The sequence below is a fragment of the Rhynchophorus ferrugineus genome, unplaced genomic scaffold (genome assembly GCF_030347505.1).
Source record: "Rhynchophorus ferrugineus isolate W39M unplaced genomic scaffold, kcgeb_rfMv2 rfM1, whole genome shotgun sequence".
In the NCBI taxonomy this organism is placed as follows: Eukaryota; Metazoa; Arthropoda; class Insecta; order Coleoptera; family Curculionidae; genus Rhynchophorus; species Rhynchophorus ferrugineus.
Genome location: NW_027472580.1, coordinates 43,257,688 through 43,277,672, shown reverse-complemented (window position 1 = coordinate 43,277,672; position 19,985 = coordinate 43,257,688). Strand labels below are relative to the sequence as shown.

Here is a 19,985-nt window from a genome sequence, read left to right as displayed (position 1 = left end):
CTTATCTCAGGATATTGGTAGAGCACAGGTACTTTGGAGTTACCTTGAATATTCGCTACTAATTATATATAATTTTTTAGAGTAATATCTTGAATTGTCATCATCATCAATTCATAGCCAGGAATTGGGGTGGGTGTTTACTCGTAGGAGATGGAAAATTCTTTGCTAAATCTTGTTTGATTTCGCTACAGAAGTATGTGAGGAATACGGTCATTCGACAAACATGTCTAAGCCATTGTGATCTACGTTTCTGAATTATTCTGGTTATCGAATAATTGAAATGGTGACGATAAGTCGCATCTTAAACGCATAACTTCAAATTCGAGATCTGAGGGAAACATTTAGAATTTGCCTTGTAGGTATAGAATTTGAAAAAGCTCACTACAGATATGAGCTGTAACAGTGTCTAAATCTCGAAGCCTTATGGAAGAATTGGCATGCGTTTAAGGGGCCAATTTTAGCCTATACTTACGTGGAAGGTATCTCTATGTGGTGCAGATTCCTGAGTACACCCGCAGTCACGCAATTAATCTCCCAGGGACTACTTGGGAGAGTTTGGGATCCAACTTTAGTCAGGAGTTTTACGGGATCAGCTGCCATCGAAGGAGTAGCAGGACGTCGTTCGTCTTGGGGCGTTCCGATTTATTTGAGGGTACCTGTAAGTGTGATGCCTTACGTGTCCTGTTTTGTGGTGTGGTCTTCTGTGGTCTTCGTCCATCGAGGGTTCCTCGTGCTATTCTTCCATGCATCAATTGTAGGAATGTTCATCTGGTCGGCCGGAATGTGTGGCTGTCGACGCGATTGTTTATCTGAACATTCACCACTATTCTTGTGGAAGGAATTAACACGGTAACTGAAAACACTGCTTGAATAAAAACTTGTTTATTTCGATGTTAAATGACACATGTGATCGACGGGAGAATTGACAGGACATTAGGTTAGGTAAAGGGAGTATAGAAGCGCTATGGAAGTGGTACTGTTACAAGGGAAGAAGAAAGAGAAAGGAGGGCGAGATGTCGTCTTAATGGTCTTTTATTGCCGGGAACCGCATGGTACCAATCCACCAACGTTGCCAACTATTGAACTTGATGTAGGTGAATATGTGGTGGCCTAAAGGGTCGTAGCGGTTGCTACAATATAGATATCGCTCAGAGCTGCATATTATCCCGGTTATACTTATATAAGTTTAAAGGCAAACCACGTTTATATCATTTATATCTAAGACGGCAACGAAAATTATGAAGAATGATTATATGGATGATCCTTGTCATATAGAAATTTACCGTTTTAAAGAAAGCCAAAAACATAATTACATATACTAATTACTTAATCTACTATATACTATATAATTAATATACTTAATGCTAGTTCTATATTCATTCTATATTACTGAAAAAGCATCTGTCAGATGGTTTAACTCTGTAAAGAATTAATTGGTGGATCATAAGATACCTGTATTTTAACGGCAATCCACAAGCATTGCTTCATTCCATGACCATTATATCTCCATTCTATAACAGACGAATATTGAAGGAATATTTTTTCATTCCCGTTACTGACAGATCTAAAACTATATGTAGATGAGAAAACTAATTTACTTTTGCATTCGAGTGGATAGTAGTTCTATAAAAAATTCTGTAACCAAATGATTAATATTAAAGTGTATTATAACTAACATATTTTTTTCCTTAGAAATATGCATGGGTCTGGGATGGTGCCCAGCCTTTTTTTTAAATTCCCTTCCAAAACCAAGTCAAATGAAGAATCCTTTACAAGTGATAATTGTATCTGGATGCCTATATTTATACGAATATAATACCAGTAGCCAGACTTCACATGAGCCTTCAAATTGTGTTTCTGCAAGGAAAACCTTATTAATACATTCTGCTCTCAAAAACACTATCAAATTGGACGTTACATCAATAGTATCACTTTTTATATATCTGAAGCAGCGAGATTATTTGTATTTTAATAGTTAACGGATGTGCCAATATCCAAAAACGAATAACCCACAAACTGAAAATGTATAGAATATCTCCGAATCAAGACCTAGTCAATGTTTTTATGGTGGTTTTAAAATTGGGTAATGTAATTAATAGCATGTATGTTTTAAAGATACCGTATTATTATATATTTCATCATAAAGCTCTAGTGAATTATTAAAAGACCATCAGTTATAAAGTAAACGGTCGTAAAATAGCAAAGGCTTCTTCTACGTAATTTTAAATTTATGCTAAAGTTAAATAAAGTGAATCTTTAGTCGTCATTTCCTCGAAACGTTATTTCTCATGCCTGTCGTCAATTTTCACGAAAGCAATAGATACCCTACCGTTTCCTCCTTCCTCCCTTTTAACATCCGAATGTCAATCACGTCCCGCCAAGTCGTATTCTCTCACTTCGCTCGCTTCTTTTACATTTTTAATGCGATAAATTATCTAACCTTACGCCGCTCATCTAGCGAAATAAGATTACTTTTTCCTTATTCCCCTCGTCTTCGCTTTCTCGTCGATGTTTAATTTTCAGATTTCAATTTATATCGTAACGAGAAAATTAATCAACTTTGAACTTTTAAAATATACACTTTTATGAGTATACATGTACACTTTTAAAAGTATAACAAGGAAAAAGAATATTAAAATAGCAAGTCAAATTAATTTTAAATACAGAATAACCAGAAATAATTATAATATCAAATATTTTTACAAATGTGTATTAAATATGAGTAATTCTATTAACTATTTTTAAGTATATACCTCCAAAATCTGCTAGATGTGTATATTATATTTATTGTTCTACTTCATGATTCTATAGGAATTTCGATACCGCTGCAATATTTAGTTAATGCTTCTTACATTTACTCACCAATCCTGGTATACGATTAGTTTTAATTCAATACATTGTGATTCCAGAACCAAATACATTTTTTTCTTTATTATGAAGTGTTCTCCAGATATCAATGTCATAAAAATTACTTCAGTTCAAATTTAATTCGTCAATATTTAAATTATAACTTTATAAAGGAAGTCTAATCGTTAAGAAAATTATTTTGTGAACAGAGAAGCTAGATAAAACTTCTTATTTTCGAATGTCGTTAATCTATATTGGGATACAATTTTCTAAGCTAAGCTGTTTTTCTTCAGAGTATCTTTCGAAAAAACGGACAAATTCATTTATTCACACTACAAAAAGACTGAAAAAATTTTTTAACTTTATAAGCTCATCCTATCTTTATTTTATTTTTTTTAAATCTAAATTTACCTTTATTCTGTTATAGTTCCAAAAATGTCGTATTAATAAAAATAATAAAATAGGTCAACAAATATTGTTTAAATTCAAACAAAATCGTTTAATAATAGTTTCATTCAGTCACAGTTTCATAAGAAATTGCAGTTTTGGGTCAGATCGCTGAATTAGAGCTTTAATTAGCGCTGAATTAAATATATTAGAACTTTAAGAATTAGCTGCTGATAGTTAGTATATATACAAATACTCGACAAAAACAATGAATCTATAGTATTAAAGGTAAAAGTAAAAAACATCAAAACATATAGCAAAAAAATAACCAATGCATATCATAGATAGCAATCGTTATTCTGTAAACCTTGTGCGCTCGTGTATAATCCGAATTATTTTTCGGTTATGATCGTAAATTTCTCGCCGATTCATTATTCTGCAATATGGTCGACATTTACAGATGACAGTCAAAAACCTATACATCCATGCCTATACAAGTTTCGATTAGTTGGAACTGCACATGCGCACTTGTTCTAATCTAGCCAGAGATTTTTGACAACTACGCGTCCTTTTCTATATACGCCTTGTTGTTTACCACAGCTGTGGTTAGAAATCATTTTAAGGTTATTTTTATTTTTACATTTTTTTGAGGTACTATAATTATGTCATAGGCAAAATTAGGGCCAGATAATGTGAAAATAAGTGTATAAGGTATGAAGTTATTAGGTTATTAGTTTATTAGTAAAATATTATAATTTTATAACACTAATTTTGTAGATTGTTATGAAACAAAGAATATATTTTTTCTGCCTACTTGTATTATATCTTTCTGATTTTACAGATATTTCAAAAGAAGAGACAGACTAAATGTTTAAACAAAGTGTCATATATTTTCAGCATAGTGTAAATATAAAGTGTACTTATTAGAAAATGGTTGGAATAAATTGATAACATAGAATACGAAGCTTTGTGATTTATTATTTATTTCGGTTTATATAACTCGTCAGACCAGATACATAATGTGGAAATATTACATCATTTAACAAATTTTATTGCAATAAATGTAATAAGATAAACAAAGAAAATGTAATCAAAGCAAAACGCATTTAGAAACATAGAAATAATAAGCACTATATTATTATAATTGTATAATTTATAAGCACCACCTCTATGTTATTAACAATTTCAATTTGAAATTCTTGATTGACTGATTTCGAATCTGTAGAAACATTGTCTATTCCATTTCCATATTTGCTCCTTCTGCTTCTCACTGTGTGTTTTTTTTTAATTTCAATTGTCAATTTAATCAGTGTCTTCTCTCCCCGAACACAGGCACCATTACCTGCAAAATAATTAGTGCCCATTGCCTTCCCATACATATATACCAAGTGCACATGCTTACCCAGGGTATTCTTTTTCGTATACTCTGCACAGCTACGGACGCACCTATACACCCTGACACTGACAAATCTGACACTATACAATATAAAGTTTTGCAACTATTCTCGCAGATTTGATTTATATTTACATTGTATATTTTGTTGTAATATTTGACTTCAAATTTGCCTGAATTTTTTTTGAAATGTATGTATTTTATACTTAGTTTTTGTATGTTCAGTTCTCTTATGGGCCCGTATTATTTATACGATCCTAATAGATACTAGCGTTTGGTCTTGTCAATGTTCAAAATCCAAGTTATCAAATCTAACAGATCATCTAACGAATCTAATAGTTGTTCAACTGACACCCTAGCATTCCTTCTTAGTGTATCTGTTTTTAATACATTGTTCAAATATTCTATTGCCATATTTATATTGATTCGAAATAACTGTAAAATCAGAAAGATATAATAACAAATAGATTGAAAAGGTATACAAACATGACCATATTTCATTATTACCTTTACTATAATCTTCAAATAAGTTCTGTTTCCATATTATTTAACATAAAAATATATCCTTTATTCCATAACAATCTACAAAATTAATTTTGCTAATTTTGTCTATGAACAAAATTAATCAAAATGACTTCAAACCACAACTGTGGTTTGAATAGAAGTTGAACCACAAAACCCAACTTCTATAAACGACAAGGCGTATATACAAAAGGACGCGTAGTTGTCAAAAATGTCTGGCTAGATTAGAACAAGTGCGTATGTGCAGTTCCAGCTAATCGAAACTTGTATAAGCAATTCAATCCTGTCGTCTGACATTTACGCCTCAGCACTTGAAGTGTATAGGTCGCTAAGGTTGTATTTCTAATAATAAAAGTTGTCTGCCCTTTCATGATTTTTTGTTCATTCTATGTTCTATGTTTTATATTCATTATTGTATGTCGCATTTTTACTAGTAGTTATTAGATTAGTGATTGAATATTAATCACGTTTGAAGAGGAAAATTAAAGGATTTTGAAATAAACTACTTGGTTAGTTGATTTTTATTAAATATGAAACTTTTATTGAAGAATGTTGGTGAACAATTTTGTCAGAATATTTGAGGTTAACCTTGTCTTTATATCAGTTATGAACTAATACAGTTGCAAAAACAATTTATTGATACTGCCTAATTGGTAGAATTAAATATACGTAAATGCATGCTATGTAATATCACAACAGTGAATTTAATGGTAAAGTTTGAAAGGTAATATTTTAATCTAATTTTATTTAAATATGTTTAATAGTGTTTTTGATTTAGACATATAATTTAGCAATTAGGCTAGTATATAACCACACCATTCTTTGTAGTAATAGCATAATTAAATTGATCATAAAGGACATGAAGACCAATTAATATGTCAAATTGTAAAAATTGTTGTCAATTGTTAAACATCAAGATTGTTGATTGCTTTTAACTAAGGAATGATATATATCCCATTTTAAAGATTACAAGGATAGAATTACAAAACTAAATAAATAATTAACTATGGTAAAAAACAAATTCAATTGTAAAATTTTATTGGGATTCAACAAATATTCATGGAAAATTTTATAGTAACCTGCTCAAGATTATCGAAATACTTATTCTGTTCACTGAAATCAACCTAGCACTAAAATTGGAGATACCATTTTTTGTCTGCAAGACACACAATGTAAATTTTTAAGAACTCTTGCTTCAATAACCCTATTAGATCTGCTTTTTTCTTTTTCAGATTCATGACTGTTAGCCTCGAATAAATAATAACATTAAACAAATTATAACATTCTAACATCATAGATGACGTCGGATATATTGTCAAATGAAGTTTGTAAAAAAGTAAAGCGCGGAACGGATTTTACTTCTATTTTACCCGGGTTAAAAAGATGACCGAAAGAGATTCTGTTGGATACATATGAACCAATCTGTAAAATCTGTTCTGCGTTGGTATTAGTTAACCCTGTTGTCAAATATATACAAAATTCTTCAAAACGTTAGTGATTATAATTAGAGTGTATAAACCGCCAATTGTTGCAAACCGAAACTCTAATATGATTCAGCAACATTGCGACGCACTGACTTCACAAATTTTACTGACTATAAATAATTACTAACTTTATAGAATGAACATGGAATAAAACTAGACAAGGACACTATAATAAATATAACTGAAATTATGCCGATATCCTAAAATACCAAAATATTTTACAAGTAATTAGCAAACCTTTCATTAATTATCTTTCATAATAGCAAAAATCTACTCAAGAACACTACAAAAAATTTAACAAAGGGAAACTACTTCAGTAATAGGCTGGGTAAAGCCAATTTTCTTTTGTATCACTTAAATAGAAAGTTCGATCAACGGAAACCCTAGTTAGAAAAAAAGGATACTAAAATGTAATTAAAATAACGCCTTTTCCCAAATCTAATAAGTGATAATATGAAAATTAACATACAATATATTACAAAATCAATTTCTTGGATCTTTTATAGCAATCCCTGTAGGTATATAATGTAATTGTGTATATTGTTAGCCAATTTATCTAATGTTATTTCGCCGTAGCTCTATTTACTCTCAGCGTTCAAACTAACTTTGTATTTGTTTAGCATATTGATATTTGACAAACAAATAAATTTCCAACTAGTTCTACACAAGCCGAAGTCCTAATGAGAATTAGCAACTGAAAATATGACTATAACAAACACTGTGTAACTTGATTTATTACTTACAAAGCAAGCATTGACACATATACACATATACGAAGCCTGTCCCTACGTTTGCTGGATAAATTTACAATAAAATAGGAAGTTAGTTTGTTTTAGATATAGTTTTGATTGTATGCTTTTAATTGAATTTACCGACATCGTCATATAAGGATATTCCATTAATTTTGAAGCCTTTAGAATAGATGGCACAACTGATGCTATACCCTATCGTATCTTTATTTAATTATATTTATATCTAAACCTTGTCATTAACTTTAATAGATGGTGTAATCTATTCTATACCCTATCGAATATTTATATAATTATATCTTTCTCCAAGCATTAACTATTATTTTTCGGGAATATCCTAAATACTAAGGATATACGAAAGTCTCAGAAGATTATTTATAAAACACAGTCAATTATCTATAATTTAAATTAATAATATCTGTCACAATTTGTAAATTCGTTTTAGAATCAGAAAATATTTTCCTTCTCATTTCTTTCTAGTTAAAAAGAGACACAATGCTGTCTGAATAGTTCGAGCGCGTAAACGAATAAGCCTGTCAAAGTCGTTCGGTTGTCAGACATATGCAAAATTCTTTAAAACAATAGTGATAAGGTTATAACTCTAAATTATAAAATATTTATGGCTGTATAATTAACTGTATTTTTTAGATGTACTACAATGTTAAAATAAATTATATTTGATAACATTTTTATTCAATTATTTTATTTAGATTAGAATTTTGTTGTATGTGAAAGCCAAACTGAACTAAAACTCAGAGTTAATGTGGCAACATTGTGACGTTTTTACGTCACAAATTTAGATGACGTATGTACAATATAACTTTGAATAGACTATGAATGTTAATGTTAATGGACTGCAGCAACAAGTGTTCGCAAGAAAACGACATTGGATGCGAGACTAAAGAATAAAAACAGTTGAAACAGTGGATAGATAGCAAAATATTCAAACCATTCGATAGTCAAAAATTCAATAGTAATTATTATTTCATTTGAATGCACGCTTAAGAGTTTTGGTAAAGATCTGCTCTTTTTAAATGAATGTATATTAACAAAAAACACCGTGAAATTTATTTTATATTTTACTTTTATTTTGAAATTAAAAAAAAGAATAATGAATACAATATGTTTTTTTAATTGATTTTGATTGATTATTAATATTGTATTCGAATGTGTATATAAGTGCCTTTTTTTTAAACACTATATATATTATGTAACGACTGAGTCCTTTTTAATTAAAATAGTAGATTGGTTTACCATTAGGTGGGTATATTTTAAAATAATTATCTTTTAAAACTTCAAGAAAGAAATTTTAACATCCAAACTTTAGCTTCAAGGCTTGAACAAATATCGAAAGAGTTATAAAATCGAAAAGGTCAATCGAAAAAGAGTATTAGAGCAGCCAAAAGTACTTTACTTCTTATCTTATAAATGTTATTCTTTTATCCTATTACATAATAGGGTGATATTTTGCTATGACAAATAATTTTCAAAAATACACTTCCTAATGACTTCTAAATAAAATTTATATATCTATAAATTCCGTAATTTATTCGCAATATCACAGGTCAAAAACTAGCAATGAATGAAACATTCTAATGTTTAATTTGATAGTAAGGAGTAGTCAATTACTAAAAATTCGATAGTTTCAGTTATGTTTCACAACGCTATAGTAAAGTCTGGATTTTACAATAAAATCAACTTAAGACTGAACCATTTTGAGTAAAATTGTTTAAAAGTTGGCATTACTTGTTACAATATATTGATTCTGAAGTTACGATCTGTCATTGCAATAAATGAAATAGGCAATTAACAAAACTCAGCAAGAGTAGCATATTTCTTTTAGAGAGTTTTACCAGAAACAGTTGTTGCATTCGACGATAATTTGCTACTAATTCTCCACCTATTTGTTAACGCCATTCCTCAAAAGATCAATTTGCTTCAATTCCAAAAACTTTCCAACGTTATAATCAAAGTTTACTCCACGTGGATAATTCGAGAAGGTGCGAAAATAAGATAATTATATAAAAATACCAGGCTTCAACAAGAAGGAAAATAATTAAATATTTTTATTTTAATTATTAACCGACTTCGAAAAAGGAGGTTCTATGTTCGGTTGTATATATTTTTTAATGTATATTCGCCGATTTGTCCGAGTCAATTGTGGGTCTAGTTTCAAATTTCCTTTTTTATTTGCACTCACTTAGAGTGCACTCCCGAGGTGGTCCCATTGAAATCAAATCAGGATCTGTTGGGAAGAAGGGAGGAAATCGTGGCAAACGCTCAATATTCAAAAACGCACAAAGTTTTCACTACTACTGTTTATCTAAAATAATCAGGTATTTTTGTATAATGTTATTGCTGAACTGATGTGATGGAAAATCGGAAATCGTTCACTGCAAAATCCACTCAGTTTGTTTTTTAAACAGTAACTATAGCATACGTGTTATAGTGATGGTTAATACGTTTAGCTAACAAACGGAGGTCGCGGGTTCGATTCTTGCCGGGAACAACAACTGTTTGTTGTTGTTTAGTTAGAACAGTTGTCAAATCACCTAGGCTAGTTAGCAGACCCCGGAGCCCGAAGCGTTCCTTATTTTCAATCATTGTTTCTTTCTTCCTATTTTTACGCATCCGAGCTGCAACTTTACTTGGCCTACTCATTGTTATATTAAATAAAATAACTGTGTAATTTATTGAGTAAATATCTAACACCAAAAAGAGAAAAATAGAATATTTTTAACAAAAAATTTAACCGACTTCAAATAATAAATAAGGAACTCATTAAAAACATATTTATATATTTACAATAATATTTTAATTACTACCAACTAATCACTTTGAAGTCGGTGCCGAGCCAAAAAAATACAGAAATAATAATATAATTTTGTGATATATTCAAAAAATTATATTATATACAAAACAAATCTAAATTAATATTAATGTTAGGGTTTCGGCACCGAGTTCAACATAGTTAGTAGTGGTTAAAATAATATTGTAAATAGATAAATTGGTTTCGGTAGCTATTAAGCAAAATAGTTCTTTGCATTGTTTTTTATGAACGATTGTTTAACTGGACTGGACCTACCATTTAACGTGAAATCTAAACCACGGTTCTCGGCATTAAGCCTGCCAACTGGCCAGTGACCAATTCAGAGACCGTCCCTGACGACATCCAGTCTTACCCAACCTGTTTATTGGCGTGGCTAGGATTATTATGAGTATTGCTTGTCCAATTGGGTCCTCGTGATTGTGAATTACTCGTCATTATGTCATTTTTCAGATTTGAAAATAGTGAAAAAATAACTTGGAACTAAATAATATGAAATATTTATACATTCATACAAACATTGTAAAATTTTTTCGTCATTTTTCCTCAGCTATTTTGAACACTGAAAAAATCTTCAAATAATTCTTTTGAATTAGAATATGGGTATATTATAAACAATTGCGACTAATTTCGACTCTGTCATGTAGAATGCTGCCAGTAATCGATTTAAATATGAACTTCCCTTTGATCGTTAAACTGAGTACAGTAATTATCGACTTTACGTAAAAATTATATATTAAGTAGTACTTAATAATAAATAGTATATATGATTATTATCTTCTATAGCAGATGTAACAATTTCTATCACTTGCATTGTACAAAATCTATTATTTTATTAATTTTATTAATTTTATATTTATAGTTGTTATACGTATTTTTATATTTTTCAGATGACGAGGCATAAAAAAACAATGTCTCCTTGGCTGCTATGCAGTTTGATTGTCCTTGTCGCTATCAGCGCAGCTCAACCAGTAGACACAGACGATCAGGTATGCGTAATAATTACACCACTCACAATTAATGAAAACAAAGTATCAGCTAAATAATTATTATGTCTAAATTCATCTCATCAAGTTTAACAATCATTTTGCCATCAACCATCATTGTTTTATTATGTTATATTATGCATTCATTGAGAGAAATTGGTAGACTATATTTTTCCCATCTCTCTGGCAATATGGCGATACAATGTCCAAATAACAATGTTAGTTTGCCAGCGATCAGTATTTTGAAATCGTCAGCCAAGCTATGCTGTATCAATTTAAAGAAGTAGTAATTAGAAGAGGCTATATTTGGTGAGTACGCTCAGTGCGAGAGAATTTCCCATTCAAGCTGCAACGTTGTATCTCTCACAACTCTTGAAACGTTGTTATTAGCATTGTCATGCAATGGATCCTTCTAGATCTGTTCTTTTCTACTCTATATTGTTGGTCTTTTTTGCAACAACACTTTATTAGACTTCTTCAAATGACATCAGTAGATATTTGCAATAACAGTTTCAATCGGTTTTAGGAGGCCATGAATATTTTGATGTGGATGGCTCTCCTAGAGGATGTCCTAGTAGATCCACTCTTCATCACCAATCATAATACATCACAGGAAATTATTTTTTTTGCTTTGCAAGCAACCAAACCATAATGCTGAAATGGTTGGAAATTCAATCATTTTTTCTTCTTTAGGATCCTACTGCATAGAAACGGTTGATTGATCAACTCCTAAAGTGTCTGAGAGTTCTTTCAGATTTTCAAGTGCCTTGTCGTCCAATAGACTTCTTTATCGTAGAATATTTTTAGTCTTCAAAGCCGTCGTTTTTCAGTGACATCTACATCACTACTTTTAAACTATTAAAACCAAAAGCAACAATTAGTACTTAATGGAAAGCAGTTATTTTATATAGATGAGTTTCAAAATCATCAAATTGCAATTATATTAGGTAGTTTTACAGTTATTTACACTGATACGCATTTTCACCAATACATATTGCTGATCAGAATATATGTAATGATATTAATGACACATAATATTTTCCTATGATTTAGAGCAGATTAGAACACTACGGGATGTAATCAAAATCAGTACATTTGTAATTTCAATTTGCTTCATATTTAAGCCCCACAGACATTATACATATAACATTTAATTTTTTAAATGTATAAAATTACTAAACACGAACAACGAAATATTAAACTAGTCAGTATTTTTACGAAATCACGGGACATAAGAACCACAAAAATCTCTATTTATTAAAGAATAAATGAAACACCCGCTGGTGTCTGAAACAACTCCCTGGTATAACAAAGACGGTATAGTGTTTCGGATGGCACATAAAATGTGTACTCGTCCGACTCGAACAACACAATTAAGCTTCAAACATTTCGGTTTCGAGTTCACTATCAACTTTGTAACGCAATTGGAAACTTTTAAATCCGGCGAGGGATCGAGTCCCTGAAAAATACGGTTTTCCACTTAACTATTCTAGGTTTTATTTTGTTATAATAAATAGCTTAAGAAACTTACACATTAAAAAATTAAATTAAATAATCCCTCGCCTATCATTTAGTGTTTTGAAAAGTTGCTGTTGATGTCGTCGGATGTCGAACATTCTTCCACAAATCTCTCCAACTCCTTTCGCTTTAGAAATTATCAATATTCGAAGTTTCTTGACATTTTTTAACACTAATACAGCTATTATTAATCTAATAAATATATAGTTTTAATTTTATAGAGTGAGTACATCAAAATCTCAAATAAATTCGTTTCCTTGCTCGATAACCGAATGCTATATGTGTTTTGGATCACTTCTTTAAATGCGTGATGCTTATGGTGATTTTTTAACATAACCTCGCTTTTCTTTTCCATGTCTTTAAAAATCTCGAAAACACGCTCGTAAAATAACTAAAATTCGTAAAAACATGTAATGATTAAATGATTAGTAAAGAATCAAAAAAATATTGATTTATAATAATAATATACTATCGATATAAATACGCTAGAAGCGCTACGAACCATTGACGTCACTTACTGTTTCCTAACCGTCATTTACACAATCTAACATTTAAACTTTTTATCGCGTTTCAATTTTGTTTGGATTAGTTATCTTGTATTTTACAGTTGCACAGGTTTTAGAAGTGTTGTACAAACAAGAGAAAGAAAATTTTAAAAAATGAACTAGGATTTTGATCAAGGCAAATAACCTAAACTTGCCCAAAATCGATTCGTCTATAATAACTGTACTAACTTTGCATATTTGAACAAAATTATTAGGAACTCTATACATAGTAAACGCAATAAACAAAACAAACATACATTGTCTGTACGTAAATATTCTTCAAATTGTTTGAAATTTATGTTTGAAATAACACATAACAGGTGAATTGAAAAGTCCCCGGCCTACCATAGTAAAACACATTTTTTTGGCAAAATTAGTTTTTTTTATTCAACATAATTCCCTTCAAGAGTGATACACTGATTATAGCAAAACTCCAACTTTTCGATACCATTTTTGTAGTACGATTTGTCCTTTGCTTCAAAATAGGCCTCATTCAACGAAAATTTCTTCCCAGCGAGCATTCTTTTGAGATCTGAGATGGAAATTGCAGATCTGGAGAATACGGTGGATGAGGAATCAATCCGAAGCCCAATTCATGGATTTTTGTCATCGCTTTCACTGACTTGTGACACGATGCATTGCCTTGGTGAAGCAGAACTTCCTTTTTCTCTAAATGCGGCCGTTTTTTCGGCGCTTTCGTCCTTCGAACGCTCCAATAACGCTATGTAATAGTCATTGTTGATGGTCCTTCCTTTTTCAAGGTGGTCAATGAAAATTATTCCTTGCGCATCCCAAAATACAGACGAAAGACGAGAGAAAATAATAACCTTGCCAGCCGACTGTTGCGTTTTCACACGCTTTGAAGCGGGTTCATCATGTGCAGTCCACTCGGATGACTGTCGATTGGACTTCGGAGTGAAATGATGGAGCCACGTTTCATCCGCTGTCACATATCGACGCAAAAACTCAGGTTTATTATGCTTGATCATCTTCAAGCACTGCTCCGAATCATCAACTCGTCGCTGTTTTTGGTCAAAAGTGAGCTCGCGCGGCACCAACTTTGCACAGAGCTTTCTCATACCCAAATATTCGTGAACGATAAGATGTACAGGTCTAGTGATAGTTTTGTAGTTCAGTTGTCTTTAGAGTCTCTGCTATTTCATTCAATTTCAATTTACAGTTATTCAAAATCATTATGTGGATTTTTTAAATGTTTTCGTCGGTAACAACCTTTTTCGGGCGTCCACTGCGTTCACCGTCTTCGGAGCTCATTTCACTACATGTAAACTTCACTACATACCAATCCTTGATGATTGATTTTCCTGGGGCAGTGTCCGGAAACTCGGCATCAAGCCAAGTTCTTGCTTCAACAGTATTTTTTCCCTTCAAAAAGCAATATTTTATCAACACGCTCAATTTACATAGCTCAGTTCACGCACAACACGCACAATTCCTTTTTATCCATTTTTTTCACAATAACAAAAGTTGCTTCACTCAAAGTGCTATAATTTACAAATTAATGATCCGACAGCTGTCAAATTTATACGCGCATCTTTTGAAGGTTAGGGCTAACTAATAAACATATGGATTTAATTATAGTAGCGCCATCTATGTGTCAGGCCGGGGACTTTTCAATTGACCTGTTACCAGGATATAAAAACTCGATAAAATCACTCTGTTCAATAAAATATAGGCCACTTACCCTCAACGTGGTAGTATAGCCAATAAAATTATTTGAATTATATTGGCCTTTTGTAATCTAACCATGATGAGAACTGATTGACACTTGTTCAAGGTTTGAATTTAATTAATATTTTTCTTTGTATTTTGACAATATATGATCAGTAGTGAACAATTGCGAATGTTCAGTGAGTTCAATTAGAAATCCATTTTCTTCTGTCTAGTTACAATTCGAATCTTGTAGAAATATACACTGACTTCATGCACACTTGTACGTTATATTTTATATGATTTTGTATACTATTTGGTAACTGACATCTAGATACAATAAACAAAACAAACGAAGCTTAATCTCAAATATTTTCAAGAGGGTTATTTACCTCTATATTACGTTAATTACATTTCAGGCATAATTAAGGGTACTTAAAATAGTAAATACTAACATTAGCATGATATTAATGTGAATAAATTACTCATGTCCAAACTGTAGCGATTGGTTCCCGTAATATTTTTCTGCCTTGGAACAAAAATACTCGACTTCTTTGGGGTTTTTGGCGATAAATTTGACGGACATTAGGGTCAACACCAACAATATACGATAAAATATTTAATTATAACACAAAGTTATTAAAACATTGCATAAATAAAACCAGTACCAAAAAATATCATTATTGAAAATGCCAATTTTACTTTTAAATCAATATTTTTGAAGAAATTATTTTTATTCCAGGTAAAGTAAATACGTAGAATTGTCATAAAGTGATTTCTGAAAAATAGTCATCTAGCCTATTCCGTAACTATATTTATAACACAGCTCTATTATAAGTTTTTAGTCGAATTACAAAAAAAAAACTACTTTTTGAAAGTTTTGCCTTTTGTAACATTATCAAATATTGTTGGAAAGTTAACATAAAGTTCTCTATTGATAATAATTGTTTATCTGATAAAAATTTAAAAAAACAAAGAAAATTAATTGATTATAAACATGGAAAATCGATACAGATTAAAATGTTGAACAGACTGATCCATCGTATCAATATATAAATTAAGAAGCCCGACATTATTTAGAAGTATTAAAATGCCTAGTTGGGTGACTATAGTACTTCTGAGATATGTATTACTACAAGGAGACTAGTCTCATTAAAATTCATAATTTATGTAAATGGAACATATAATGTATAATTTAGAATATAACTTGAATTCAAATTAACCTCAAAATATGTGAAAATATGAAAATTTGATTCTAGTTGAGGATTCTAGCATTGTTTATGATATAGTTCGCATTGTACATGGCTTGATAATTAATAAAAAAAAACGCTTATCTGGACAATGCTCCGTGGCCCCGCGGTTTGAGCACTGTTCTACAAATTATAATGATTTGTACATATATGTCGAATGAAAGATAAACGAATTCCTTCGACTAATCTGGTCCAAGGTCAGAACAATTACTGGCGATTAGCAGCTGTGACGAGATTTAGTGAAGAATATTCCTAAGTCCTGCGGCACCAACAGCAGCATATTGGTGGAGAAGTATATGATGAAATTTTGAAATTAAAATGCTTTAAAGAATCAAATGTCCTGCAACTTGGCTAACCGCGCAAATTATCTTAATTTCTAACGCCAATTTTTTTATATCAATAATCCCAATATATAATTATGCCATTAAGATTTAAAATTATCGTTAGAAGTCTCACTCAGTATTATTGGTTATACCGTGAAATATAATTAATGTCAAATAATTAATTAGTTAAGTAAATTTAAGTATTTAAATATTTTGATGATTTTAAAATATGTAATTTAGTATGTTCTATTTTGTTCTTGAATAACAATTCTTCCAAATCCTTGTTTGAAAATACTAATTAATATTTCTAAATTTATTGATAATAATACTGTCACTGGTCGTTGCCGACTAACTTATAATATACCATTACAATAACTTATATCTAGGTATATATCTAGGAGGATCCATCGGCCCTATAATAATCTCTAATAATCTCTGTATATTAACACGGCTATTTTTCTATTAAATGCGCCCCGCTACACTACACTATACAAGCTTAAATAATTTGATTATTTTAAGCCTGTGTTCTGTTCTGGTGTTACTCAAAAGTTATATTTGTTCGATATTAACATGAGAATCTCTCCTCTTGCGATTTTCTTGTATCACTGAGTGACAAGCGGTATCTGAATGTCTCAGTGTAAGAAGTGAATCCTGTAGTATCTGGGTGCTCCTACAATACTTTTCAGGACTTTATAGTTAGTGTTACACAAAAATTCTACGAATATATCTTAATATGTGGTGCACATTGACAGCCAATCATCTATGGAATCTCAACAGAATTAATGGCTAAGGGTAATCGTTTATTAGTAAAATATCGACAAGATCTAAAGGCTTCCTATTATCAGCTCTCGTTCTATTTATTTTTAATAATATCTACATACAATAATCTCTTTTTCCTCTGACCGTCATATCAAGTATAGAAAGAAAAGAAAAAACATATGTGTGCGAACATTAGCAACCTTGACATTGATTGACTTGCGTCACGATGCACCTAATATTATTGGATTAAATGTACGCTACCAGGTCGATGGTCCAGGAAAACAAACCCCAGCAAAGTGTATAGCATACCAAATAATAAAAAACCGGACTTACAAGCATATTGAAGTAACTCACGTTACATTCTGTGATCATATCTACTATGTATCTTTTTCAGCCATATTTCTAAAAAAGTAAATTACATAAAACGTAATTAAACATTTCATTTTTATTTACCAAGTGACAACTTGAAATACTTCAATCTTTAATAAGGTATTTTCAAACTTAATTTATGTTTTGTAGGCTAATCCTTAATTACAGCCTTTGCCGACCTCTTGTTAGGATCTTTTTGTTTTTAGCTTGATGAACAATATATCTGCAATTAATTATAGAAAAATAGTATGCTTTTACCTTTGTCCATCAAGTTTTGTTTCTGTTGTTTATGGTCACTTTCCATGCGAACAATTGTCTCTGAAATAACTGTATTGAATTATGTTTAAATTAAAAACTACTAACCATTTATATATAAGTTCATCATGAACAGAGCTAACATCAAGGCATGTCAAGGAGAATTTAGTCAAGGAGACCATACTAATATTTAGTGCAGCTGCAACAGAATAAACATATTTCCAATAAAAACCCGAGCAGCGTTATTTATATTTAATAGTATCCATACTTATTATCCATACCACTCTAACGCATTTTACTGGTAAGTTCGGGCCCCCATTGCTTCGCTTCTGTTCGAAGTTATTGATTACAGACATAATCTGTTTCTGGCTGACTATTTATTTGGCGCCTTTAAAGCGCCTAAACAACGTTTCCCGGTTTATAACATCTTATCACTATTTTTTTGAAGAATTTTGCAGACATTTGACAACCGAACGACTCTTGCAGGCTGATTCGATTACATGTTCGAACTTATCACACAGCATTGCATCTCTTGTTAACTGGAATAAAATGAGAAGGGAAATATTGTCTGATTTTAATGCAATATCAATTTATATTATAAATTGACATAGGTTCACTGCTACTTTTAATAAACTATATACTCGTGTCAGAGATTCACAATTGATCACGTGGTTTGTTTATTTGCTCTTTTTTATCCTAAACATTTCCTGTGTTTCTGTTTTTGCGAACAAATTATATGTATGTTATAGTATGCATGACTGATATGATCTGCTCTGCGAGAACTCTAATCGAAGGAAAGAATCAATAGTATGATCAATAATCTAGATGTCAAAAGATAGGAATTTGGTTTATATTAATATAGATTTAATCGGTGACTATCGTTTTGTATCGCCGTTCAACAAGTCTTCACTTATTTCCATAAAATGAGATAGTTGTTGAAGTCAAGTAAAAGTTTTTGTTATTTTAAACCTTTCACATATTATATCTTGTCTACGACCATAAATATGTTGTTAGAGAATCTAGCTGTAATTTATATCTAGAGAATATTCTCTATCTAAAAATATATCGAATTTGGAGCTCAAAAATAAAATAAAATTAGGTATAACAGGAATCGAAGGCTTCTCTCGCGATGATATAGTTATTTTCGAGCAAAAATTGGAAGAAAATTTGATACATTGTCTAATTTATCTTAATAAATATTTCTGACCATTTTCCGTGAATGGTACGATATTAATGTTACAAGCAATAAATAGCACCAAGCATAAAACGTTGCACATTTAACCGATAACGATCCACCTATTCCACCGCGGCAACATAAAACGTCGAAAAAAAAATGAAATTGCGTCACGTATTATTTCGTCCAGTTTGGGCTTTGTATAAAATTTTATCCCTGAAAGAGTAATGGGGCCCATCGTTTTGGGGTTGCCGCTTTATTGCCGTTTTTATTAACCTTATAAATGGAAGATCGGGACTTTTCGTAGCTTAGAATATCCCGTCGAATTCTCAGGTCCTGTATTGTGCTTGGCTTGGCTATAACCCGATGCTGTATAAGATGGTTTTTTGGCGGCATTATACCCCAGAGAAGTTTCGATATCGATATTTGATTTTCAATTTTAGTTTTGAAAGTCGTTAGACAAACTTTTCTAAAGATATGGATTAGGTATCGTCAAGGTTATACTCTGTTAAAGGGAAAGTATTGTATTTACAATTGTTACTAGATATAATATTTAAGTTGAAAACTATGTTAGAAGAATATTAATTTAATCATCGGGACTATAAAATTTACAACAGTTAAATATTACTCCATTGTATTTTGTTGTAGAACCTCATTGCGTACCATAGAATAGATGTATAAAGCTAATACTTAAGGTTGGAAGCTAATTTTAACCTTCTGAACTATCAGATTTTGCAACAAGCTTGCACTTTAAGGGGCTACAATTAAAGCTTTTTATTAAAATAATACTGTTTAACACTTGAAAGCCTAATTCATTTAAAAAACAATATGAATCTTGTTATTTATTATTTTAATGGAATTTTTCTTTTGAAAGGTCCCCGGCCTATCATAGTAAAACACATTTTTTTGGCAAAATTAGATTTTTTATT

The 19,985-nt window shown here is 30.9% G+C and overlaps 1 protein-coding gene across 1 annotated transcript in view; it reads left to right on the top strand.

Moving 5' to 3' along the window:
- LOC143206789 (follistatin-related protein 5) overlaps positions 1–19,985 on the top strand; it is a 293,592-nt gene that overhangs the window by 162,389 nt on the left and 111,218 nt on the right. Inside the window, exon 2 of the mRNA XM_076419521.1 lies at positions 11,100–11,198. Coding sequence (XP_076275636.1) covers positions 11,100–11,198 — 99 coding nt within the window. The remainder of the gene's footprint in view (positions 1–11,099; positions 11,199–19,985) is intronic.